The 26845-nt window shown below is 39.0% G+C and overlaps 1 protein-coding gene across 1 annotated transcript; it reads left to right on the top strand.

Moving 5' to 3' along the window:
- Positions 1–8386: 8386 nt before the first annotated feature.
- LOC112769998 (uncharacterized) lies at positions 8387–10086 on the top strand. Its single transcript, XM_025814433.1, has 3 exons — positions 8387–8618; positions 8999–9583; positions 9902–10086. Exons 1-3 carry the CDS (start codon positions 8387–8389, stop codon positions 10084–10086), a joined length of 1002 nt encoding a protein of 333 aa, XP_025670218.1.
- The last annotated feature ends 16759 nt before the right edge of the window (positions 10087–26845 follow it).

Here is a 26845-nt window from a genome sequence, read left to right as displayed (position 1 = left end):
AGGATTGTAATTTGGAACATGAATTATAGCTAAGAACACACAACCCGCGAGTTTTGAGCTTAATTATATGGTTACATCACTTAACCATGATTTTTATTCTTGTGTGTTTGCTTCTCTATGATTGCAATCTTTGCTTTGTTCCATTCTATATGTCCATTGTTTAGTGTATTTATATGCATGCATATGATTGAGGCCATCATTTGTTATTAGCTCACTTATCCTAAATAGCCTACCACTTCCATTTACCTTTGGTTGCCACCTTGAGCCTTTTAACCCCCATTTGTTCTATATTTTACCACATCACTAGCCTTAAGCAGAAAAATAATTAATTACCCCAATTGAATCTTTGGTTAGCTTAAGATAGAGATTGTGTGTCAATTAAGTGTGGGAAATTGTAGGAACTTGGGTTGATGAGAAAGTGTTGAGTCTTATTGACAAGATATTGGAATTTTTGGTGCATACTTATGTACCAGAAAAACCATATGCATTGATATGTTATGTTTGCTTTTATTTTTACTTTTTTTAAAAAAAATACATATATCATATAAATAGAATAAATGAATAAATAGGGGATAAAATTACTCCAATGCTAAGTTTAATAAAAGATCAATGCATATGTGGTGAAGTTAAAGAAAATTTGATACATGAGTATGTGAAATATACAAAAGTGAGATCAAGGGTAGCTAGGCATGATTTTAGAATTTTATAGAGTGTGTGTATGTTAGGTGATAGCTTAGGTTAGTCAAGGATTCAATTCATAGCTCACTTGGCCATACATATATCATTACCCTTACCTTAGCCCCATTACAACCTGGAAAAGACCTCATGATGTTTGCATTGGTATACTATATATGTGTTGATTGGTTAGATAAAGAACAAAGTTTAGAAAGCATGACTAGAGAAGAGTATAGTGGATTAACCCCAGACACTTGAGCGATCAGAGTGCATATACACTACCAGTGAGGGTTCAATACTTGATTCTGTGTTCCCTGCTTTCATGAGCTATCTTCTTACAAGTTACTTGTCTTTTATTGTTTGATTTGAATTAGTGAAATTTGATTTATGTTCATCTTGGAGAGCTTGTTTACTTTTAGCCAAGTAGATAGAAACATCTTAGCATATAGTTGCATTCATAGGTTGCATTGCATTGGATGAGTCTTACTTTTCCCCATTCATTTTTTTGGTCTACTTGAGCTTAGCATGAGGACATGTTAATGTTTAAGTGTGAGGAGATTGATAAACCACCATTTTATCGTTTATCTTGTGCTCAATTGAGTGGTTTTTATCAAGTCTTCACACACTTATTCATACAATTTGCATACATATATATATATATATATATATATATATATATATACATATATATATATATATATATATATATATATATATATATGTCTCTTGGTTTTTTCTGTATAAGCTTTCTGTTTTATCATTTTTTGTGATTAATGCATATTCGATTTTGTTTTGATCGTACCCCTTTATATTATCATTGCTATATATGTATGCATTTTATTTTTAGAGGTTGTAGCGCCTCGCTACCTTTGATTTACGTCCTAGACGTAAAATTTTGTGTGGTAGGACATTACACTATCCGACATTACACTCTCCAACATTACTCTGTTGGTCCCTATAGTTTCACTAATTTTTTAATTAGGTCTTTATATTTTTTTCAATTAGATCCCTACATTGTTTTAATTTTATAATTAAGTCCTTCCTAGTGTAAAAACTATTAGAGTTAGCTAAATATTTTTTTGCAAATTGAAGGTATTTATAATTAAAAACTTAATTAAATCTTTGACCGCATATATTTTGGTAAAAATATTATGTTAATTTTAATATTTTTAACATGAAAAGGATGTAATTACAAAATTAGAGCAGTGTAGGGACCGAATTGAAAAGAAAAATGTATAAGGACCTGCTTAAAAATTTGATAAAACTATAGAGATCAATAGAGTAATTAAACCTATTTAAAATGAATGTATAGAGGAATAAGTCCACCAATAATATGAGAGTTTATTAATGAATTAAAAGTTATTTTAATACGCTATTAATAGACACGTTTTGTTAAAATATAAAATATTTTTATACAAGTAATTAAATCACTAGATTTAATTCGCATATCAAATTCTACTCAAGATAAAGTTTTGGGCTCTAGTTGTTTTTAATATTTAAATAAAAAATTTATTATTTTATATGCATAAATACAAATATAGAAACATAAAATTTTGTATATTTAATTGCATTTTTATAGACATAAAAAATGAAATATTGTATTTTTGCATAAAAGATATGCGAAGATAAAATAAAATTATTTCTCATAAACTTTTGTGAAAGAGAAATGTAAAAACATACCATAAAATAAAATATCATTTTAGCCAGTTACTCCGGTGAAAATGTGAAAAAAATGTGTGACTTTTTTCGCTTATGGAAGATGAGATTTGATAGTTGTCATTAAATTTATCTTGATCAAAATATAGTTCTAACAGTGGAATTGATGAGAGAGAAGGTAGAGAAGTGAACAAGAGGAGTGATATGAACAAAATTGTCGGTTAAGAATTTCTTCTCGGTAAAAGAGATATAACTTCGTTGCAAGTATAGTTTCAAACCGACAAGTAATGCTCAATCAAAGTTTAATTTTTAGTTGTCACAAGTCCAACCCAATAAAAATAACCGAGAGTATTAGTCCCGGGTCATCTTCTCAAAGGAATTGCAGTGAGGTATACGTATTATTGGTTATGGTATCCAATGGGGAGTTGGTAAAAGTGCAAGAAATTAAATGGCTAGAAAATAAAGCAAACAATTAAAGAAAGGAATTAATAAAGAGAGACATTTATGGCAAGGATTGAGGATATAAGCTTTTTATCCTAATCATTAATTATCATACAATAATTATCAAGAGCTAATCCTATTTAGTCATCTTCAACATTGGAGGAAGGTACAATGTTATCTTCACATGAGAGAAAGTCAAATAAGACTAGTTAATCTCAAACCAAAAGTCCTAATCAACTTACTAATTGAATTAGCAAGAGATTAGAGTCAATGAAACAATATTAACTAATAACTCTAGATCACCAACATGAGTTGGGTATTAATGACTCAAGATTATCTAATTTCTCTTTCCAAGCCAAGAATTCTCAAAAAGCTACTCCAACATCCAACCAAGCATTTTATCAAACACTTAGAAGGCATAAAAGAAAAGCATGGTAAATTGCAAGAATAATAAAATCTACAACTACCTAATTACAAGGAAACAATAACAACAGCTCAATTAAGCAATAAAGGAACATAAAACATGAATTACATTAAAAGGAAATCCAAATCCAACAATAGTGTTCAAAAACTAAAATGAGGCAAAAAAAGAGAAATTAACAAGAGAAAATAGGAAAATCAAGACAATGGAACAAGAAATTGTAAAGAAAACAAGATGAAAAAAAAAATTAAACCTAAATCTAAAGGAGATCTAACCTAATTCTACTCTAATTCTAGAGAGAAGAGGGAGCTTCTCTCTCTAGAAAACTACCTAATGCATGATTCTACACTATCTAATTGCTCTCCCCTTGACCCATCTTGAGTTCTGCGTCAAATAACTTCAGAAATGAGTTGGATTTGGGTCTGGGCAGCTCAGAAATTGCCTTCAGCATTTTGCCTTTAATGAGGTCACGTGCTGATTGTGACGTGTATGCATGGGTCACGCGTACGCGTCGTCTGGCTTTTTCTTATCACACGTACGCGTCATGTAACGTGTATGCGTCGCCGTCGACGATACGCCTCTTCACGCATGCGCGTCGCTCTAAGCACTCCAAATCTTAGTTTTTCCATGAATTCTCCACATGCATGCTTTTCTCTTCACTTATTCCATCGAACACTTGCCTTATGAACCTGAAATCACTTAACAAATATATCAAGGCATTGAATGGAATTAAAGTGAATTAAATTTAGCTATTTTAAGGCCTAAAAAGCATGTTTTTACTCTTAAGTACAAATTAGGAGAGATTCACAAAATCATGCTATTTCATTGAATAAATGTGAGAAAAGTTGATAAAATCCACTATATTAAGCATAAGATAAACCACAAAATTGGGGTTTATCAAACCTCCCCACACTTAAACTAAGCATGTCCTCATGCTAAAATCAAGAAAGAAATAAAGGGTATCAACATTTATTCAATGCAAACTACCTAAATGAAACCTATCTAAATGCAACTTTCTACATAAATGCAACCACTTGGTCAAAATAAATCAATTTCCAAGAAAACATATATGAACATGAGGGCCAAAGTTATTAACAACCACATCAAATCCACAATTGAATTGAGTTATTGAAAATAGTTTACAAACTTGCAAGAAAAGAGTTGATCATAGGTGAAAATATGTAATTGAGCAATGGAACCCTCACCGGATGTGTATCCGCTCTAGTCACTCAAGTGTATATGGTTGACTCACTCAATTCTTGTAAACCCCGCTAAAATCGGTAAATAATTAATCAAATCAAATTTTAAATAGGAAAATTAAAAATACAAAATTAATATCAAAACAGGATAGAGCTCCTCAAAACAAGAATTTTGATACCAATTTCGAAAAATTTGCCCCAAAATCGGACTGGAAGGGCCGAACCGGTTAAATCGGGGCCCAAACCGGGCCTGTGGGTCCAACCCGACCCAAACACTTAAAGGAACAGAGCCATCTCCTTCCCCATTCAGCTGAGAATCATGCTGAAAACAACAAGGGGGGAGAGGAGAGCTTCAGACCCTCACCATTCCTTCCATTCACCAAAACTTCCTCGTTTGAGCTCTGATCGCTGCACCGTTCACAACCACGCGTCCAGCGCGTCAAGCTCTATATTTTTGTTAGATCAATTTCACTGGTAAGCTCAATTTTCACTCCAGAATCTCTATCCCCTTTCTATTATTGAAATTGAAACTCTATGGTGAGATTTTACCAATTTTGATGTTCTAGATTTGATTTAGCTTGTGAAGCTTACTGGGATTGAGTTGCTATGTGTGTAGGAGCGGTAAGGATTCCCTAAACTTTAATCTAATTTTGAATCCATTATGTGAAATCTGAATTTGGAATATATGCGTGTATTAGGTGTGAATTAAGTTCATATATATGCATTGGAATTGAAAAGTGAGTATTTGGAGGTTTATTGGTGATTGAAGCTCGGTTTGTGGCTGGTTCTTTGAGCTTGGGGGGCTGTATTCTAGCTTGTGAGGCTGCCTTGGATTGAATAAAGTGATCGGCTAAGGCATGGTTTAGGTTTCACGCGTTTAACATTTAAGGTGTTGTGAAAACTTAGGCTAGAGAATCATAGGTTAAGTTGAAATGGTACAATGTATTAAATGGTTAGCTTTGTGATGATGTTAGACAAATTAATGTATTAAATGGTTGGCTTTGTGATAATGATGGTTATATTAATGCTTGAGCTTGTGTTGAAAATTATGAGCAAGAGATGTTGACGTTGTTGAATATGTGTTCTTGGATTTGCTAATGAAAGGTTGATGATGATTTTGATATAGGTTAATGGAATTTGATGATTATGGCTTGTTGAGTTAGTTAAAGGTGATTTAAGAGTGGTTGTTAATGAATTTTAAAATGGAAGCTTATGGTTGGAAAGGGTGGATTTATGATTAATGTATGAGTTGTATGTATTGGTGTGAATATTAATGTACTAGTGGATAGTATTAATGAAATGGGACTTGATATGTTTAAAATATGTAGGATTTATGGGCAAGGAATTTGAATTTGGTGAAAATGAGGTTTGGGTGTTATTTGGTAAAAAGTGAATTTTGGTGAACTTTGGGAGTTCATAACTTGCTCCTCAAATATTGGATGGAAATGTGGTTTCTTTCAAATGAAAGATGGTTTTAAAAGCTTTTGAACGATATCAATTTTGTGGAAAACGGAATTTTGTAGAGAAAGTTATGGACGACGGAAGTTTAGTGTATAAAACTATGTTATGTAGGTGTTAAAATACTGGTTATGCAGCTTTCTGGGGATTCTGCCAATTTTTGGGAAACGAACATCCACGCATGTGTACGCGTGGCGTGTCATTTTAATGGCGCATGCGCGAGTAGCCATGCGTGCGCGTGAGAGGCCAATGCGCATAATCACGCGCACGCATGACTCACGCGTACGCGTGACGTGCTATGCTCACCACGCGTGCGCGTGGCCCATGTGCACGTGTGACCCCTATTTGCTGTAAAACTGGATTTTTGGAATTTTAAATCAGATTTTCACTTCTAAACCTCTATTTTCTTTCTTTTAGACGCAAAGTATAGTACTAAGTCCGTTAACTAGGTAAAGCTAGGAAAATAAGATAACTTGGGGATGAAGTAAGAGGTAAAATGATGAGTTATATGAAGGAGATGAGAATGTTAAATGAAGTTTAATGCCATGGCTTGATAAATGATTGTATATTGATTATGAAAATGAAATGGCTTATGAATAATGATATCTGAGATACGAGTTTTTCTGGGTAAGAACCGTGGCTTGCCACCGCGTGTTCCAAGTCGAAACTCGATACTCTGTTGACCCTAAGTCGTAAGGGTGACCAGGAACGTATAAATTTCCGGGTATGGATAGCCCCCATTGAGTGATTTGAATGTGAAATCTATGCATAGCCTCATGGGATGCGCAACGGGGGACAGTCTAAGGTTTTCGGATTTGTCGAGTTGGCTAGATAACTGACAGATGAGCCTCATCAGGCATAGGATAGTCATAAATCATGTGCATTTGTTTGTTTTGATTGCTATGCATTTCCTGGGTTTGCCTAATTGAATATATACCTCCTGCTACCTGTTATACTTGCTACTTGCACTATCTGCTTATTACTTGTGCGTGAACTTGTTTGGTTGCTTGTCTCTACTGAACTATGGATGAAGGAGGGACGGAGGAAAGGGTGAAAGGGTTTGGAGTTATGTTAGGTTTAAAAAGTGAGTAAGTTCAGGAATATTTAGGTTACCTACCCCTATTTATGGCTTCTGTTCAGCAATTAAGTTTTACAATTTTATGACGGAGTTCTAGGATTGCCTCTGGCATTCGCAGGACCTTATTTATTATACGCGTGGCACCTTTACCATGCTGAGAACCTTCGGTTCTCATCCCATACTGTGTTGTTGTTTTCAGATGCAAGTCGAGAGGCTCCTCGCTAGGCGTCTGGATCTTGAAGTGGAGTAGTCCCTGGGTTATTTTGGGCTTTATGATTGTATATATATATGTACCTATGTACTTAGCTTGCTCTCCAAGAAACTTGTTTATTTTGTTCCTCATAGAGGTTAAGGGAGAGCTAGGACCTTATTTTGAGTCTTGAGTATTTTGGGATATCTGTATATGTATGTATATATATTCTCCGGCCAGCTTTGGCTTCACAGGCTGAGTCAGGAGCTAGTTATGCTGTTTCCTTGGCTTTCCTTTACTCTCTTGTTTATCTTTATCCTTTCCTATTAGGTTTCTTAGCACGCAAGTAATCATATTCCTTGAGCATTGAGCTTTTTAGTTTTCCAATTTATTTTACCTGTTTTTCAAGGCTCCTAGTATTTTATCTTTTTCCACTATTATGTATATATTTTACTGTTTAGAGGTCCGTAACACCACACTACCTCTGTTATATGACTTAAGCGTAAAACTCTGTGTAGTAGGGTGTTACATTATGGTATCAGAGCAGTTCATTCCTATAGAGCCTGAGGATCGACTAATTGTGCTTCTGTGTATTTTCTGTGTATGTGTTTATGTGCTAGTAGGGTATCTAACTGATATGTGTGGCATAAACGTTCATGAGCATGCATTTGGGACTTAAAGCACTGAACTTGCGATAATGAGACTGATCAACTTGATATCACTTGCTTGGTGTGTATATGGACCAGATGTCGGCTCGCGGACGCGGACGCGGGCGAGGAAGAGGCAGAATCGGCAATGCTATGCCTAAAGCATCAGGGAATACTCCTAACCCTGTAGACTTCATGGCTGCTTTAGGCAATTTGGTAGCAGCAATGCAAGCGACAACTGAAGCCCTGGAAAATCAAATTAATAATGGAAATAATGGCGATAATGGTGATAACGGTCCAATGTCACTTTCTTCCTTCCTGAAGGTTCACCTTCCGACCTTCAGAGGGACCTCGAATCATATTGATGCTGATAACTGGATACAGGCTATTGAGCGAGCATTACAGGCTCAGCAGGTTCCTGATGAATAGTGGGTTGAGTTTGGAACCTACCAGCTGCACGATGAAGCTCAACATTGGTGGCAGGGCATGAGACGCATTCTGCAACCTGATGGGATTGTGATCTCTTGGGAGTTGTTCCGAGAGGAATTCTATAAGAAGTACTTCCCAAACTCAGTTAGAAATGCCAAAGAACTTGAATTACTTCAGCTGAAATAGGGCCAGATGACCATTACTGAGTACACCAGTAAATTTGAGGAATTGTGCCACTTTTCACGCATCTGTCAGGGAGCTCCTGAAGACTTTGCTGAGTGGAAGTGCATAAAATATGAAGGGGGCCCTCGGAGTGACATTCAGAGCTTTGTAGCACCTATGGAGATTCGGGTGTTCTCTGAGCTTGTGAATAAGAGCAGGGTGGTTGAGGAGTGTGTCAGAAGGGCTGTAGCAGAAAAAGGGAGTATGAGGATGCCATTCTAGAGGACTACAGGGAGGAATTTTGCACATAGGGGCAGATAATTTAAGCGTGGCAGCTTTGTCCCTCAGAATAACCAGGGAAAGAGACAGAGGAAGCAGCCACAGGAAGATGTGAGTTGCCACAGATATGGGAAGTACCATTCTGAGTCATGTAGGTTTGGGACTGGAGTCTGTTATTCCTGTAGGGACACTTGGCTAACAGTTTTCCAGAGAAGAAGAGGTATGAGACAGGTAGAGTGCAATAGCCAGGGAGAGTGTACACTACTTCTTCAGTAGGCGCTGCGGGTTCAGAGACACTGATTAGAGGTAACTGTGAGATGGCTGGTAAAAGTTTGAATGCTTTGTTTGATTCTGGAGCTACAGATTCATTTATTGCATTTGAGAAGGCTGATGAGTTAGGGTTGAAAATAGTAGTCCTAGGATATGACTTAAAGGTGTATAATGCCACCCACGAGGCTATGGTGACTAGGTTAGGGTTCCCCCAAGTTTCTTTTCGAATACAACAGCGTGACTTCGTGCATAACCTAATTTGTTTGCCGATGACTGGTCTTGATCTCATTCTGGGATTGGACTGGTTATCTATGAACCATGTTCTACTGGATTGCTCTGCAAAAATAGTGTGTTTTATGCCAGAGGACACAGAAGGGCCGGTGGTGGTGAATAACTACTACCTGAATTCCATGACAGTGAACTGTTCTAGGGTCGAATGTCAGGGAATATTGTTGTTAGCTGTGGGTGTTTCGGGTGATGTTCAAAGCTTGGAGCAAATCCCGATTGTGTGTGAGTTTTCAGAGGTCTTTCCTGATGATATTGAGGAGTTTACACCTAACCGAGAAGTTGAGTTTGCCATTGAGTTAGTACCTGGGGCTGGACCAATCTCGAGTGCTCCTTATAGGATGTCACCTCAAGAAATGACCGAATTGAAGTCTCAACTGGAGGATCTGTTGGGTAAGAACTTTATCCGACCAAGTGTATCTCCGTGGGGTGCGCCAGTATTACTGGTGAAGAAGAAAAATGGGAGTATACGATTATGTGTGGATTATCGGCAGCTGAATAAGATTACTGTGATGAATAAATACCCATTTCCAAGGATTGATGACCTGATAGGCTAGTTACAAGGAGCCGGTGTGTTCTCTAAGATTGATCTACGATCCGGATACCACCAGATAAGGGTCAGAGATGAGGATATTCCTAAAACTGCCTTCAGAACATGCTATGGCCACTATGAAAACACAGTAATGTCCTTCGGACTGACTAATGCTCCAGCGATATTCATGGATTACATGAATAGGATTTTCCATGCATATCTGGATAAGTTTGTTGTTGTGTTTATCGACGACATTCTTATCTACTCTAAGACAGATGATGAGCATGTAGAACACTTGCGAACAGAGCTGCAAATCCTGAAGGATAGGAAGTTGTATGCCAAGCTATCCAAGTGTGAGTTCTGAAAATCTGAAGTGAAATTTCTTGGTTATGTGGTGAGTAAGCAAGGAATAGCAGTGGATCCTACTAAGGTTGAGGCAGTGATGAATTGGGAGCGACCGACTTCAGTGACAGAGATCAGGAGTTTCTTAGGCTTAGTGGGTTATTATCGGAGGTTCATTAAAGGGTTTTCACAGCTCGCTTTGCCTTTGACCAAGCTGACTAGGAAGGATGTTCCTTTTGTGTGGACTCTTGAGTGCGAGGAGAGTTTCCTTGCCTTAAAGCAGAGATTGACTACCGCCCCTGTGTTAGTGTTGCCTGAGCCAAGAGAACAATTCGAGGTATACTGTGATGCGTCCTTGAAGGGTTTAGGATGCGTGTTAATGCAGCATCACAAAGTTGTAGCTTATGCCTCACGTCAGTTAAGGCCACATGAAAGAAACTATCCAACTCAGGATTTGGAGCTTGCTGCCGTTGTCTTTGCTTTAAAAATTTGGAAGAATTATCTCTATGGTGTGAAATTCCAAGTCTTCTCGGACCATAAGAGCTTGAAGTACCTATTTGAACAAAAAGAGTAGAATATGCGTCAGAGGGGAGTGGATGGAAATCCTAAAGGATTATGACTTCGAGCAAAACTACCATCCGGGAAAGGCGAATGTGGTGGCGGATGCCCTGAGTAGGAAATCCCTATGTGCTGCATGGATGATGCTAAGAGAGGAAGAATTGCTAAAAGCCTTCCAAGGATTGAAACTGGGAATCAGAGAAGAGTTTGGGACTTTATGCCTAAGCCAGTTACAGATTTCAGGCGACTTCAAGGCCGAACTACTAAAGGCTCATTAGAATGACCAAGAATTGTATAAGATTTTGCCGGCGATTGAGAAAGGCAAGCAATGGAGAGTGTCAGAAGATAAAGATGGGTTGTGGAGGTTCAAGGGTTGGATAATTGTGCAAGATGTCGGGAATTAGCGATAGAGCATATCGGAGGAAGCTCACAATAGTGGGTTCTCCATTCATCCGGGAAGCACCAAGATGTACCAAGACCTAAAAATGATGTTCTGGTAGCCAGGAATGAAAAATGATGTGGTGTTGCATGTTTCCAAGTGCCTAACTTGTCAGAAAGTCAAAATTGAACACTGGTGCACAAATTATGAATCACATTTTTCACAACTCGTACCACTAACCAGCAAGTGCACTGGGTCGTCCAAGTAATACCTTACGTGAGTAAGGGTCGAATCCCACGGAGATTGTTGGTTTGAAGCAATCTATGGTTATCTTGCAATTCTTAGTCAGGAAGTCAATTGTATTTATCAGTTGAATTGCGAATAAACAAGAGAGCATGGGTTAAAGGTTACTTGTTATGCAGTAATGGAGAATATGTTGGAGTTTTGGAGATGCTTTGTCTTCTGAATCTCTGCTTTCCTCTGTCCTCTGATTCACGCACGCACGTCCTTCTATGGCAAGCTGTGTGTTGGTAGATCACCGTTGTCAATGGCTACCATCCATCCTTCCAGTGAAAAGGGTCCAGGTGCGCTGTCACCGCACGGCTAATCATCTGCAGGTTCTCAATCGTACCGGAATAGGATTTACTATCCTTTTGCGTCTGTCACTACGCGCAACACTCACGAGTTTGAAGCACGTCACAGTCATTCAATCCCAGAGCCCTACTCGGAATACCACGGACAAGGTTTAGACTTTCCGGACTCTCATGAATACCGCCATCAATCTAGCTTATACCACGAAGATTCTGATTAAGAGATCCAAGAGATATTCATTCATTCTACGGTGGAACGGAAGTGGTTGTCAGGCACGCATTCGTGGGGGAATGATGATGATTGTCACGTTCATCACATTCATGTTGAAGTGCGAATGAATATCTTAGATAGGAACACGCATGTTTGAATAGAAAACAGGAATACTTGCATTAATTCATCGAGACACAGCAGAGCTCCTCACCCCCAACAATGGATTTTAGAGACTCATGCCGTCTAAGAGTACAAAGTTCAGATCTAAAAATGTCATCAGATACAAAATAAGTTTCTAAAAGTTGTTTAAATACTAAACTAGTAGCCTAGGTTTACAAAAAGTGAGTAGGCTATGACAGATGGTGCAGAGATCCACTTCTGGGGCCCACTTGGTGTGTGCTAGGGCTGAGACTTAAACATTTCACATGCATAAGGCTGTTTTGGGCGTTCAACGCCAGGTTTGGATCCATTTCTGGCGTTGAACTCCAACTTTTGATCCTTTTCTGGCGCTGGACGCCAAAATTGGACAGAGAACTGGCGTTGAACGCCAGTTTACGTCATCTATCCTTGAGCAAAGTATGGACTATTATATATTGCTGGAAAGCCCTGGATGTATACTTTCCAACGCAATTAAAAGCGCGCCATTTCGAGTTCTGTAGCTCCAGAAAATCCACTTTGAGTTCAGGGAGGTCAGAATCCAACAGCATCAGCAGTCCTTTTTCAGCCTGAATCAGATTTTTGCTCAGCTCCCTCAATTTCAGCCAGAAAAATACCTGAAATTACAGAAAAACACACAACTCATAGTAAAGTCCAGAAATATGAATTTTTCCTAAAAACTAATGGAAATAAACTAAAAACTAACTAGAATATACTAAAAACTATATGAAATTAACCCCAAAAAGCGTATAAAATATCCGCTCATCACAACACCAAACTTAAACTGTTGCTTGTCCTCAAGCAACTAGACAAATAAAATAGAAGACTAATAGGTTGAGAAGCAATAATATCTTAGATTTTTTGAGTGAAGCTCAGATTCTAATTAGATGAGCGGGACTAGTAGCTTTTTGCTTCCGAACAGTTTTGGCATCTCACTTTATCCATTGAAGCTCAGAGTGATTGGCATCTATAGGAACTTAGAATTCAGATAGTGTTATTGATTCTCCTATTTCAGTATGATGATTCTTGAACACAGCTATTTCATGAGTCTTGGCCGTGGCCCTAAGCACTTTGTTTTCCAGTATTACCACCGGATACATAAATGCCACAGACACATAATTGGGTGAACCCTTTGGATTGTGACTCAGCTTTGCTAAAGTCCCCAATTAGAGGTGTCCAGAGTTCTTAAGCACACTCTTCTTTCTGCTTTGGACCTTGACTTTAACCGCTCAGTCTCAAGTTTTCACTTGACACCTTCACGCCACAAGCACATGGTTAGGGACAGCTTGGTTTAGCCGCTTAGGCCAGGATTTTATTCCCTTAGGCCCTCCTATCCACTGATGCTCAAAGCCTTGGGATCCTTTTTATTACCCTTGCCTTTTGGTTTTAAGGGCTATTGGCTTTTTCTTCTTTTTTTTTTTTGCTGCTTTTTCTTGCTTCAAGAATCATTTTTATGATTTTTCAGATTATCAATAACATGTCTCATGTTCATCATTCTTTCAAGAGCCAACATATTTAACAGTCTTAAACAACAAATTCAAAAGACATATGCACTGTTCAAGCATTCATTCAGAAGACAGAAAGTATTGCCACCACATGTAACTAATTGGAATTTCTCTTATTAAAACTCGAAATTTTATTGCCTCTTATTCAAAAGATCTACTATTTTATTCATGTTTGCTGATGATGAGAAAAATAAACTATGGCTTAATTGGAGATAAAATCAAAATAGATACTAATTACTACTATATGACTCCTAAGGTGAACTTCTATAATGACACTATCACAGAGTTAAAGCAGAAATTGGAATTTAACAACCTTTATTCTGGGAAGTGGGTGTTTCTCTGATCTGTGGGGTGCTTGGTCCTTTAAGAGATAACTTCTGGCGTTTCAATTCCCTTAAGTCACGCCCTTGCTCTTCTTGTTCTTTAAACATATAGGTAAGAATTTGACCGTGTTCCTTTTGTTCTTTTATTATTTGTTCCATAGCTTCCCGTATCTTGGTAACAGATGTCTCAAGATACTCCCAGTATTCAGATTGAGGGATTTCTGGGAGAAATTCCTGTGTTTTCTTCTTGGTGGGATCATCCTGTGCTTGTTGTTTTTCCATTGATGCTTTGGTGATTGGTTTCTCAACTGAGATATACTGAGTTATTCCCATCCTTACTCCAGCGTCCTTGCAGAGCAGAGAAATCACGCTTGGATAAGCCAACCTGGCCTCTTTAGAAATTTTGTTAGCAATTTTGTAGAGTTCAGCTGAGATCAGCTGATGAACTTCCACTTCTTTTCCCATCATGATGCAATGGATCATCACTGCTCTTTTAACTGTGACTTCAGAACGGTTTCTAGTAGGCAACAGAGAATGCCCAATGAAGTCCAGCCATCCTCTGGCGACTGGTTTGAGATCTTCTCTCTTGAGTTGATTTGGGACACCCTTTGTGTTGGTGGTCCACTTGGCTCCAGGGATACATATGTCCTCTAGAATCTTATCCAGGCCCTTGTCTGTTCTCATCATTCTCCTGTTGAAGGAGTCTGGATCATCTTTCAGCTGAGGTAGCTTTAAGATCTCTCTGATCTTGTCAGGGGTGGTATGAACAATCTTTCCTCTGACCATGGTCCGATATTCATAGAAAGTAGTTCCAGATAGTTTTTTCTTGTCAGTCTGCCACATATTAGCATAGAACTCCTGGACCATATTCCTTCCCACTTTCGTTTCAGGATTAGCTAGGACTTCCCAGTTCCTGATTCGAATTTGTTCCTGGATCTCCGGATATTCATCTTCCTTCAGATCGAATCTAACTTCCGGGATCACTGATCTCAGACCCATTATTTTGTTATAATGGTCTGAATGTTCTTTAGATAAGAACTTCCCTTGATTCCAAAGTGGTTTTGGAACGCTCTCTTTCTTGCCTCTTGGAGTGGGTTGTTTTCCTTTAGGAGACATGATCTTAGTGATCGCGGATAAACACACCAAACTTAGAGGTTTGCTTGTCCTCAAGCAAAAGAAAAGAAAGGAGAGGGATAGAAGGAGAGCTAGGTGCAATTGTTGATGGAAGGGGAGGGAGGCCGAACCCAAATTTAAAGGGAGGGAGGGTGGGTTTTCGAAAAAAGAGATAAAGATATGATAAAAGAGATTGATTTGGAAAAGATAAGATAGAAGATATGATAAGAGAGGATATAGTTTAAAATTGAAAAGATATGAAAGATTTTTGAAAAAGATAAATCTAGATTTTGAAAAAGATAAAGTGGAGATTTTGAAAAAGATATTGATAAGTTGAAAAGATAGATTTGTTTTTAAAAAGAGTTGAAAAGAGTTGGATTGAATTTGCAAAGAGGGTTTGTGCTTATGGATTAAGATATATTTGATATTTTTGAAGTAGGATTTTTAGAAATTAGGGATTTTAGAAATCAGGGTTCTTAACATGTTTATGCAAGAAATCATGAATTGAAGTATGAAAATCAAGATTAGAATGAAAAAATATGAAGAAAAATGAGTTTGCCACCTCCCCATCATCCTGGCGGTTGAACGCCCAAACACTGCCTGTTTTGGGCGTTCAACGCCCAAATGCTAATCTCCTGGGCGTTCAACGTCCAGTTGTTGCCCTTTTCTGGAATTGAACGCCAGATTGCTACCCTTACTGGCATTCAGCGCCCAGTGGCTGCCCCTTTTGTGCGCTGAACGCCCAAAATAGGCTCTTACTGGCGTTTTCTTGCCAGTGAGCTCTTTTTCTCTGTTTTGTGTGCAGATTCCTTCTGTAACCCTGTGAACTTATGCAATTGATTCTTTACCTTGTTATCAATGAACTCTATATAAACAAATAAAAATAAAAATAGGGCAAAGTGCTTAGAGGATTGATGCCCCATGGCTGGGTTGCCTCCCAGCAAGCGCTTCTTTATTGTCTTTAGCTAGACCTTGCTGAGCTTTTAATCTAGCCTCAGCCTTGAGAACTCTTGCTCAACGTTGCTTTCAAGATAATGCTTGATTCTCTGTCCATTGACAATGAACTTCTTATCAGAATCAATATCCTGAAGCTCCACATAACCATATGGTGATACACTTGTAATCACATATGGTCCCCTCCACCGGGACTTCAGTTTCCCAGGGAATAGCCTGAGCCTAGAGTTGAACAACAGGACCTTTTGTCCTGGTTCAAAGATTCTAGATGACAGCTTTCTGTCATGCCACTTTTTTTATTTTTCTTTATAAAGCTTGGCATTTTTGAAAGCAGTGAATTTGAATTCCTCTAGCTCATTTAGCTAGAGCAATCTTTTTTCTCCAGCTAATTTGGCATCAAAGTTTAGGAATCTGGTTGCCCAATAGGCTTTATGTTCCAGTTCCACGGGCAGGTGACATGCCTTACCATACACAAGTTGGTATGGAGAGGTCCCTATAGGGGTCTTGAATGCTGTTCTGTAAGCCCACAGAGCATCATCCAAGCTCCTTGCCCAATCCTTTCTACGGGTACTTACTGTCCGTTCTAGGATTCTCTTTAATTCTCTGTTAGAGACTTCGGCTTGCCCATTAGTTTGTGGATGATATGGAGTAGCCACCTTATGGCGAATTCCATACCGAACCATGGCAGAGTAAAGCTGTTTATTGCAGAAGTGAGTGCCCCCATCACTGATTAGTACTCTAGGGACACCAAACCTGCTAAAGATATGTTTCTGGAGGAACTTCAGCACTGTTTTAGTATCATTGGTGGGTGTGGCAATGGCCTCAACCCATTTTGATACATAGTCAAACGCCACCAGAATATAAGTGTTTGAGTATGATGGTGGGAAAGGTCCCATGAAGTCAATTCCCCATACGTCAAACAACTCAATTTCCAAGATTCCTTGTTGAGGCATGGCGTAACCATGAGGCAGATTACCAGCTCTTTGGCAATTGTCACAGTTACGTACAAACTCTCGGGAATCTTTATAGAGTGTGGGCCAATAGAAACCACATTGGAGGACCTTGGTGGCTGTTTGCTCACCTCCGAAATGGCCTCCATATTGAGATCTATGGCAATGCCACAGGATCCTCTGTGCTTCTTCTCTAGGCACACACCTACGGATTATTCCGTCTGCACATCTCTTAAAGAGATAAGGTTCATCCCACAAGTAGTACTTTGCATCAGTAGTTAATTTCTTCTTTTGTATCCTGTTGTACTCCTTGGGTATGAACCTTGCAGCTTTATAGTTTGCAATATCGGCAAACCATGGTGTTTCCTGAATGGCAAATAAATGCTCATCCGAAAAAGTCTCAGAGATCTCAAGAGAGGGGAGGGGCGTCCCTTCTACTGGCTCTATCCGGGACAGATGATCAGCCACTTGGTTCTCTGTCCCTTTTCTGTCTCTTATTTCTATATCAAACTCTTGCAGAAGCAACACCCATCTGATGAGCCTGGGTTTTGAATCCTGCTTTGTGAGTAAATATTTAAGAGCAGCATGATCAGTATACACAATCACTTTTGATCCTACTAAGTATGATCTGAACTTGTCAATGGCATAAACCACTGCAAGTAATTCTTTTTCTGTGGTTGTGTAATTTTTCTGGGCATCATTTAAAACGCGACTAGCATAATAAATGACGTGCAGAAGCTTGTCATGCCTCTGTCCCAATACTGCACCAATGGCGTGATCACTGGCATCACACATTAGCTCAAATGGTAGTGTCCAGTCTGGTGCAAAAATAACTGGTGCTGTGACCAGCTTAGCTTTCAGCGTTTCAAACGCCTGCAGATACTCTGTGTCAAACACAAATGGCATGTCAGCAGCTAGCAGATTACTCAGAGGTTTTGCGATTTTTGAAAAATCCTTTATAAACCTTCTATAGAATCCTGCATGCCCCAGAAAGCTTCTGATTGCCTTAACATTGGCAGGTGGTGGTAATTTTTCAATTACCTCTATTTTTGCTTGATCCACCTCTATTCCCTTGTTTGAGATTTTATGCCCAAGACAATCCCTTCAGTCACCATGAAGTGACATTTTTCCCAATTTAAAACTAGGTTGGTCTCTTGGCATCTCTTCAGAACAAGTTTCAGGTGATCAAGACAGGAGCTGAATGAGTTTCCATATACTGAGAAGTCATCCATGAAGAATTCCAGAAATTTTTCCACCATATCAGAGAAAATAGAGAGCATGCATCTCTGGAAGGTTGCAGGCGCATTACACAGCCCAAATGGCATCCTTCTATAAGCAAACACTCCAGATGGACATGTGAATGCTGTTTTCTCTTGATCCTGGGGATCTACTGCAATCTGGTTATAGCCTGAGTAGCCATCCAAAAAGCAGTAATAATCATGACCTGCCAGTCTTTCTAGCATTTGGTCTATGAATGGTAAAGGAAAATGATCCTTTCTGGTGGCTGTATTGAGCCTTCTGTAGTCAATACACATGCGCCACCCTGTAACTGTTCTTGTAGGAACCAGTTCATTTTTTTCATTATGAATCACTGTCATGCCTCCCTTTTTTGGGATGACTTGGACAGGGCTCACCCAGGGGCTATCAGAAATAGGATAAATGATCCCAGCCTTTAGTAATTTGGTGACCTCTTTCTGCACCACTTCCTTCATGGCTGGATTTAGCCGTCTCTGTGGTTGAACCACTGGTTTAGCATTATCCTCCAATAAGATTTTGTGCATGCATCTAGCTGGGCTTATGCCCTTAAGGTCACCTATGGACCACCCAAGAGCTGTCTTGTGTGTCCTCAGTACTTGAATAAGTGCTTCCTCTTCCTGTGAATTTAAAGCAGAGCTTATGATCACTGGAAAAGTGTCACCTTCTCCCAAAATTGCGTATTTCAAGGATGGTGGTAATGGCTTGAGCTCGGGTTTAGGAGGTTTTTCCTCTTCCAGAAGAGATTTCAGAGGCTCTTTCATGTCCTCTGAATCTTCCAAATCAGGCTGAACATCTTTAAAGATGTCTTCCAACTCTGATTCGAGACTCTCAACCATGTTGATCTCTTCTACCAAGGAGTCAATAAGATCAACTTTCATGCAGTCTGTTGATGTGTCTGGATTCTGCATGGCTTTGACAGCGTTCAACTTAAACTCATCATCATTGACTCTCAGGGTTATTTCCCCCTGTTGGACGTCAATGAGGGATTGTCCAGTTGCTAGGAAGGGTCTTCCTAGAATGAGAGTAGCACTCTTGTGCTCCTCCATTTCCAGCGCAACAAAGTCAGTGGGAAAGGCGAATGGCCCAACTCTGACAATCATGTCTTCAATCACGCCTGATGGGTATTTAGTGGAGCCATCAGCAAGTTGGAGACATATCCGGGTTGGTTTAACTTCATCAGTTAAGCCAAGCTTTCTGATAGTGGATGCCGGTATTAGGTTGATGCTTGCTCCAAGATCACATAAAGCTGTCTTGGTGCAATTACCTTCTAGTGTGCATGGTATCAGAAAACTTCCAGGGTCTTTAAGCTTTTCAGGAAATCTTTTCAGAATGACTGCACTGCATTCTTCAGTGAGGAGAACTCTTTCTGTTTCTCTCCAATCCTTTTTATGACTCAAGATCTCTTTCATGAACTTGGCATAAGAAGGTATTTGCTCAAGTGCCTCTGCAAATGGAATCTTTATTTCATGAGTCCTGAGATAATCTGCAAAGCGAACAAATTGCTTATCCTGCTCCTCTTTCCGGAGTTTTTGAGGATAAGGTATCTTGGCTTTATATTCCTCAACCTTAGTTGCTGTAGGTTTATTGCCTACAGAAGTGGTTGAAGAAGCCTTTTTAGAGGGGTTGTTATCAGCACTTGTGTGTGTCTGATCCCTCACTGGCAATTGAGTGCCAGAGTTAGAAGCTGGAGTGAAATTGGACGCTAGCTCCTTGTCTGTTCTTGGCATCTGAACGCCAAAACTGTGCCCATTTTGGGCGTTCAGCGCCAGATTTTGCCCATTTTGGGCGTTCAACGCCAGATCCTTGCCTATTTCTGGCGTTGAACGCCAGTCCTGCCTTGTTTCTGGCATTGAACGCCAGTCCTGAGCATGGTCTGGGCGTTCAGTGCCAGCCTTCCACCAAATTTCTAGCGTTTTAGTTCCAGAATTACTTTTCCCTGGGCTCTTACTGTCCTCAGGTGAATTTTGGGTGGTTTGCTCATTTCTTAGCTTTTTGCTGCTTTGAGGTGGGGTATTTAATGTTTTCCCACTTCTTAATTGAACTGCTTGGCATTCTTCTGTTATTTGCCTTGACAGCTGCTGTTTTGTTTGCTTAAACTGTTCTTCCATATGTATATTAGCCATCCTTGTCTCTTGTAGTCTATCTTTGAATTCGGCTAACTGCTTTGTTAGAAAGTCCAATTGCTGATTGAATTCAGCAGCTTGTTTTACAGGACTGAGTTCAGCAGTTACTGTCTTAACCTCTTCTTTCATGGAAGGGTCACTACTTAAGTACAGATGCTAATTCCTGGCAACTGTATCAATGAGCTCTTGAGCCTCTTCAATTGTCTTTCTCATGTGGATAGATCCACCAGCTGAGTAATCTAAAGACATCTGAGCTTCTTCTGCAAGCCCATAATAGAAGATGTCTAACTGAACCCACTCTGAAAACATTTCAGAGGGGCATTTTCGTAGCATCTCTCTGTATCTCTCCCAGGCATCATAAAGAGATTCCTTATCTCCTTGTTTAAAGCTTTGGATGTCCAGCCTTAGCTGTGTCATCCGTTTTGGGGGAAAGTATTGATTCAGGAATTTTTCTGTCAACTGTTTCCATGTCCTTATGCTGGCCTTAGGTTGGTTATTTAACCACCTCTTAGCTTGATCTTTCACAGTAAATGGAAACAGTAATAGTCTGTAGACATCCTGATCTATTTCCTCATCATGTACTGTGTCAGCAATTTGTAAGAACTGTGCCAGAAACTCTGTAGGTTCTTCCTGTGGAAGACCGGAATACTGGCAATTTTGCTGCACCATGATAATGAGTTGAGGATTCAACTCAAAGCTACTGACTCCAATGGAGAGTATGCAGATACTACTCCCATATGAAGCAGTAGAGGGGTTAGCATATGACCCCAGAGTCCTCCTGGACTGTTCATTTCCACTTAGATCCATGATGGAGAAGGGAAGATGATGTAAAAAAAAATATTTTTATTTTTATTTATTTATTTATTTATTTCGAAAATAAAATAAATTAAAATAAGTTAAATAAAAATAAGTGAAGATTTTCGAAAAAAATGAGGGGAGAGAAAGTGATGAGGAAGTTTTGAAAAAGATATGATTTGGAAAAGATTTTAAATTTAAAAGAAAATCAGAATTTTTAAAAATAATTTTCAAAAATTTGTTTTAAAATTAGAGAGAAAAGATATTTTTGAATTTAGTGAGGAAAGAGAAAAACAATAAATAGCACAAGACTTAAAATTTTTTAGATCTAATGCTCCTTGTTTTCGAAAATTTTGGAGGGAAAACACCAAGGAACACCAAACTTAAAATTTTAAGATCAAGACACAAGGAAAACTCAAGAACACTTTGAAGACTCACAAGAACACAAGAACGTGAAGAAATAACACCAAACTTAAAATTTTTAGAAAACTAAAGTAAAATTTTCGAAAAACAAAGAAAAATCAACAAGAGAACACCAAACTTAAAGTTTGACACAGAATTTAATAGAAAAATTATTTATTTATTTATTTATTTTTTTGAAAAAGATTTTTAATAAAACTGGTTCCCAATCATCAAGAACATAAACCAACAGTCTAGCCAATTGGGCAATAAATGTAACACTTGCTTTGAAGAAGGATATTTTTAACCAAGAACAATAATAAGAGACTCTAAAAAAAAAAGAAAAATTTTCCTAATCTAAGAAACAAAATAAACCTTTAGTTGTTCAAACACGAACAATCCCCGGCAACGGCGCCAAAAACTTGGCGCACAAATTATGAATCACACTTTTCACAACTCGTACCACTAACCAGCAAGTGCACTGGGTCGTCCAAGTAATACCTTACATGAGTAAGGGTCGAATCCCACGGAGATTGTTGGTTTGAAGCAATCTATGGTTATCTTGCAATTCTTAGTCAGGAAGTCAATTGTATTTATCAGTTAAATTGCGAATAAACAAGAGAGCATGGGTTAAAGGTTACTTGTTATGCAGTAATGGAGAATATGTTGGAGTTTTGGAGATGTTTTGTCTTCTAAATCTCTGCTTTCCTCTGTCCTCTGATTCACACACGCACGTCCTTCTATGGCAAGCTGTGTGTTGGTGGATCACCGTTGTCAATGGCTACCATCCATCCTTCCAGTGAAAAGGGTCCAGGTGCGCTGTCACCGCACGGCTAATCATCTGCAGGTTCTCAATCGTACCGGAATAGGATTTACTATCCTTTTGCGTCTGTCACTACGCCCAGCACTCACGAGTTTGAAGCACGTCACAATCATTCAATCCCAGAGCCCTACTCGGAATACCACGGACAAGGTTTAGACTTTCCGGACTCTCATGAATACCGCCATCAATCTAGCTTATACCACGAAGATTCTGATTAAGAGATCCAAGAGATATTCATTCATTCTACGGTGGAATGGAAGTGGTTGTCAGGCACGCGTTCGTGGGGAATGATGATGATTGTCACGTTCATCACATTCATGTTGAAGTGCGAATGAATATCTTAGATAGGAACACGCATGTTTGAATAGAAAACAGGAATACTTGCATTAATTCATCGAGACACAGCAGAGCTCCTCACCCCCAACAATGGAGTTTAGAGACTCATGCCGTCTAAGAGTACAAAGTTCAGATCTAAAAATGTCATCAGATACAAAATAAGTTTCTAAAAGTTGTTTAAATACTAAACTAGTAGCCTAGGTTTACAAAATGTGAGTAGGCTATGACAGATGGTGCAGAGATCCACTTTTGGGGCCCACTTGGTATGTGCTGGGGCTGAGACTTTAATATTTCACGTGCATAAGGCTGTTTTGGGCGTTCAATGCCAGGTTTGGATCCATTTTTGGCATTGAACTCCAACTTTTGATCCTTTTCTGGCGCTGGACGCCAAAATTGGACAGAGAAGTGGCGTTGAACGCCAGTTTACGTCATCTATTCTTGAGCAAAGTATGGACTATTATATATTGCTGGAAAGCCCTGGATGTCTACTTTCCAACGCAATTAGAAGCGCGCCATTTCGAGTTCTGTATCTCCAGAAAATCCACTTTTAGTGCAGGGAGGTCAGAATCCAACAGCATCAGCAGTCCTTTTTCAGCCTTAATCAGATTTTTGCTCAGCTCCCTCAATTTCAGCCAGAAAAATACCTGAAATTACAGAAAAACACACAACTCATAGTAAAGTCCAGAAATATGAATTTTTCCTAAAAACTAATGGAAATAAACTAAAAACTAACTAGAATATACTAAAAACTATATGAAATTAACCCCAAAAGCGTATAAAATATCCGCTCATCAAACACCAAAGACCAGCAGGAACCCTTCAACCTTTGGAGATTTCACAGTGGAAATGGGAAAGCATTGCTATGGATTTTGTGTTGGGTTTACCAAGGACTCAGACAGATTGTGATGCTATTTGGGTTGTTGTAGATCGACTGACCAAGGGAGCTCATTTTTTGCCTATTCGGATAAGTTGTACTATGGAGGAGTTAGCGCGATTATACATAAAGAAGATTGTGAGGTTACATGGTGTACCTTCCACCATTGTATCTGATAGAGATCCTTGCTTCACATCACGGTTCTGGGGAGCTTTTCAACGAGCTTTTGGCACTCAATTAAGCCTAAGTACTGCATATCATCCTCAGATGGATGGCCAATCAGAAAGAACAATCCAAACCTTGGAAGATATGCTAAGAGCTTGTCTTTTGGACCAACCGGAGAGCTGGGATCGATATATGCCTTTGGTAGAGTTTGCTTATAACAAAAACTATCATGCAAGCATTGGAATGGCTCCGTATGAAGCTTTATACGGAAGAAAATGTCAATCTCCATTATGTTGGTATGAAGTAGGAGAAAAGAGCTTGACAGGGCCTGAAATGATAAGTGAAACCACTGAGCAAATAAAGAAAATCCGTAGTCGAATACTTGTGGCTCAAAGCCGTCAAAAAAGCTATGCTGACCAAATGTGGAAGCTTTTAGAGTTTGAGGAAGGAGAACACGTCTTCCTGAAGGTTACTCTGACAACTGGAATAGGAAGATCCATCAAAACTAAGAAGTTAAATCCCCGTTACATTGGGCCGTTTGAAATCCTGAAGAGAGTTGGACCAGTAGCGTATAGGATCGCTTTACCACCACATCTTTCAAACCTGAATGACGTGTTTCACGTATCGCAGCTTTGTAAATACACTTTTGATCCTAGTCATGTCCTAGAGCCGGAATCAGTTCAATTGAGAGAAGATCTGACGCTTCCAGTAACTCCGGTTAGAATTGATGATACCAGCATTGAGCGTCTACGCGGAAAAGAGGTTTCTTTGGTGAAAGTAGCTTGGAGTCAGGCTGGTATTGAAGAACATACCTGGGATCTTGAGTTAGAGATGCGGAAGGTCTACCCACACCTCTTTTCAGGTAACTCACTCTTAATTTTGAGGACAAAATTCCTAATTAGGTGGGTAGGATGTAAACCCCACTAAAATCGGTAAATAATTAGTCAATAAATCAAATTTTAAATAGGAAAATTAAAAATGCAAAATTAATATTAAAACATGATAGAGCTCCTCAAAACGAGAATTTTGATACAAATTTCAAAAAATTTGGCCTAAAATCGGACCGGAAGGGCCGAACCGGTTAAACTGGGGCCCAAACCGGGCCCGTGGGTCCAACCGGACCCAAACACTTAAAGGAACAGAGCCATCTTCTTCCCCATTCAGCTAAGAATTACACTGAAAACAGCAAGGGGGAGATGAGAGCTCCAAACCCTCACCATTCCTTGCATCCTCTAGAACTTCCTCGTTTGAGCACCGATCGCCGCACCATTCGCGGTCACGCGTCCAGCGCGTCGAGCTCTACATTTCTGTCGGATCAATTTCACCGGTAAGCTCCATTTTTGTTCCAGAATCTCTATCCCTTTTCTATTCTTGAAATTGAAACTCTATGGTGAGATTTTGCCAATTTTGATGTTCTAGGTTTGATTTAGCTTGTGGTGCTTACTGGGTTTGAGTTGCTTCGCGTGTAGGAGCGGTAAAAATTCTAGGTAAAGATTCTAGGAGCTTGTGGAACTTTAATTTTGAATCCATTAGGTAAAATCTGAATTTGGAATATATGTGTGTATTAGGTGTGAAGTTCATATATATGCATTGGAATTGAAAAGTGAGTATTTGGAGGTTTATTGGTGATTGAAGCTCGGCTTGCGGCTGGTTCTTTGAGCTTGGGGGGATATATTCTAGCTTGTGAGGCTACCTTAGATTGAATAAAGTGATCGGCCAAGGTATGGTTTAGGTTTCGCGCGTTTAACATTTAAGGTGTTGTGTGAAAAATTAAGCTAGAGAACCATAGGTTAAGTTGAAATGGTACAATGTATTAAATGGTTAGCTTTGTGATGATGTTGGACAAATTAATGCGTTAAATGGTTGGCTTTGTGATGATGATGGTTATATTAATGCTTGAGCTTGTGTTGAAAATTATGAGCAAGAGATATTGACATTGTTGAATATGTGTTCTTGGATTTGCTAATGAAAGGTTGATGATGATTTTGATATAGGTTAATGGAATTTGGTGATTATGGCTTGTTGAGTTAGTTAAAGGTGATTTATGAGTGGTTGTTAATGAATTTTAAAATGGAAGCTTATGGTTGGAAAGGGTGGATTTATGATTAATGTATGAGTTTTATGTATTGGTGTGAATATTAATGTACTAGTGGATAGTATTAATGAAATGGGACTTGATATGTTAAAAATATGTAGGTTTTATGGGCAAGGAATTTGGTGAAAATGAGGTTTGGGTGTTATTTGGTAAAAAGTGAATTTTGGTGAGCTTTGGGAGTCCATAACTTGCTTCTCAAATATTGGATGGAAATGTGCTTTGTTTCAAATGAAAGATGGTTTTATAAGCTTTTGAACGATATCAATTTTGTGGAAAACGGAATTTTGTAGAGAACGTTATGAACAACGGAAATTTGGTGTATAAAACTGTGTTATGCAGGTGTTAAAATACTAGTTATGCAGCTTTCTGGGCATTCTGCGAATTTTTGGGAAACGAACATCCACCCGTACGCGTGGCCCACGCGTACACGTGTCGTGACATTTTAATGACGCATGCGCGAGTAGCCATACGTGCGCGTGAGAGGCCAATGCGCATGATCACGCATACGCATGACTCATGCGTACACGTGACGTGCTATGCTCACCACGTGTGCGCATGGCTCATGCGCACACGTGACACCTGTTTGCTGCTGATGAGCGGATAATTTATACGCTTCTTGGCATTGTTTTTATATAGTTTTTAGTATGTTTTAATTACTTTTTATTATAGTTTTATTAGTTTTTATGCAAAAATCACATCTCTGGACTTTACTATGAGTTTGTGTATTTTTCTGTAATTTCAGATATTTTCTGGCTGAAATTGAGGGATCTGAGCAAAAGTTTGATTCAGAGGCTGAGAAAGGACTGCAGATGCTGTTAGATTCTGACCCTCTTGCACTCTAAGTGGATTTTCTGGAGCTATAGAGGCCCAATTGGTACGCTATCAATTGCATTGGAAAGTAGACATCTTGAGCTTTCGAGAAATATATAATAGTTTATACTTTTCCTGAGATTTGATGGCGCAAACTGGCATTAAAACGCCCACCAGAGACCCTTTTCTGGTGTAAAACGCCATAACTAGCACCAGAACTGGAGTTAAACGCCCAAACTGGCATCCAAGCTGGCGTTTAACTCTAGAAAAGACCTATGCACGTGTAAAGCTCAATGCTCAGCCCAAGCACACACCAAGTGGGCCCCGAAAGTGAATTTCTGCACTATCTGCACTTAGTTACTTAT

Source organism: Arachis hypogaea, chromosome 18 (assembly GCF_003086295.3).
Source record: "Arachis hypogaea cultivar Tifrunner chromosome 18, arahy.Tifrunner.gnm2.J5K5, whole genome shotgun sequence".
Taxonomy (NCBI): Eukaryota; Viridiplantae; Streptophyta; class Magnoliopsida; order Fabales; family Fabaceae; genus Arachis; species Arachis hypogaea.
The sequence above is the reverse complement of the archived record's forward strand: the minus strand, read 5'-3'. Positions and strand labels throughout refer to the sequence as shown.

What these genes read in the sequence shown, in the direction of transcription:
- LOC112769998 (XM_025814433.1), top strand. Translation starts at nt 8,387, where the DNA reads ATGACCATTACTGAGTACACCAGTAAATTTGAGGAATTGTGCCACTTT. An exon ending in GGCTGTAGCAGAAAAAGGGA is followed by an intron (nt 8,619 to 8,998) that starts GTATGAGGATGC and finishes CTGGAGCTACAG; the next exon opens with ATTCATTTATTGCATTTGAG. An exon ending in TCAACTGGAGGATCTGTTGG is followed by an intron (nt 9,584 to 9,901) that starts GTAAGAACTTTA and finishes CTAATGCTCCAG; the next exon opens with CGATATTCATGGATTACATG.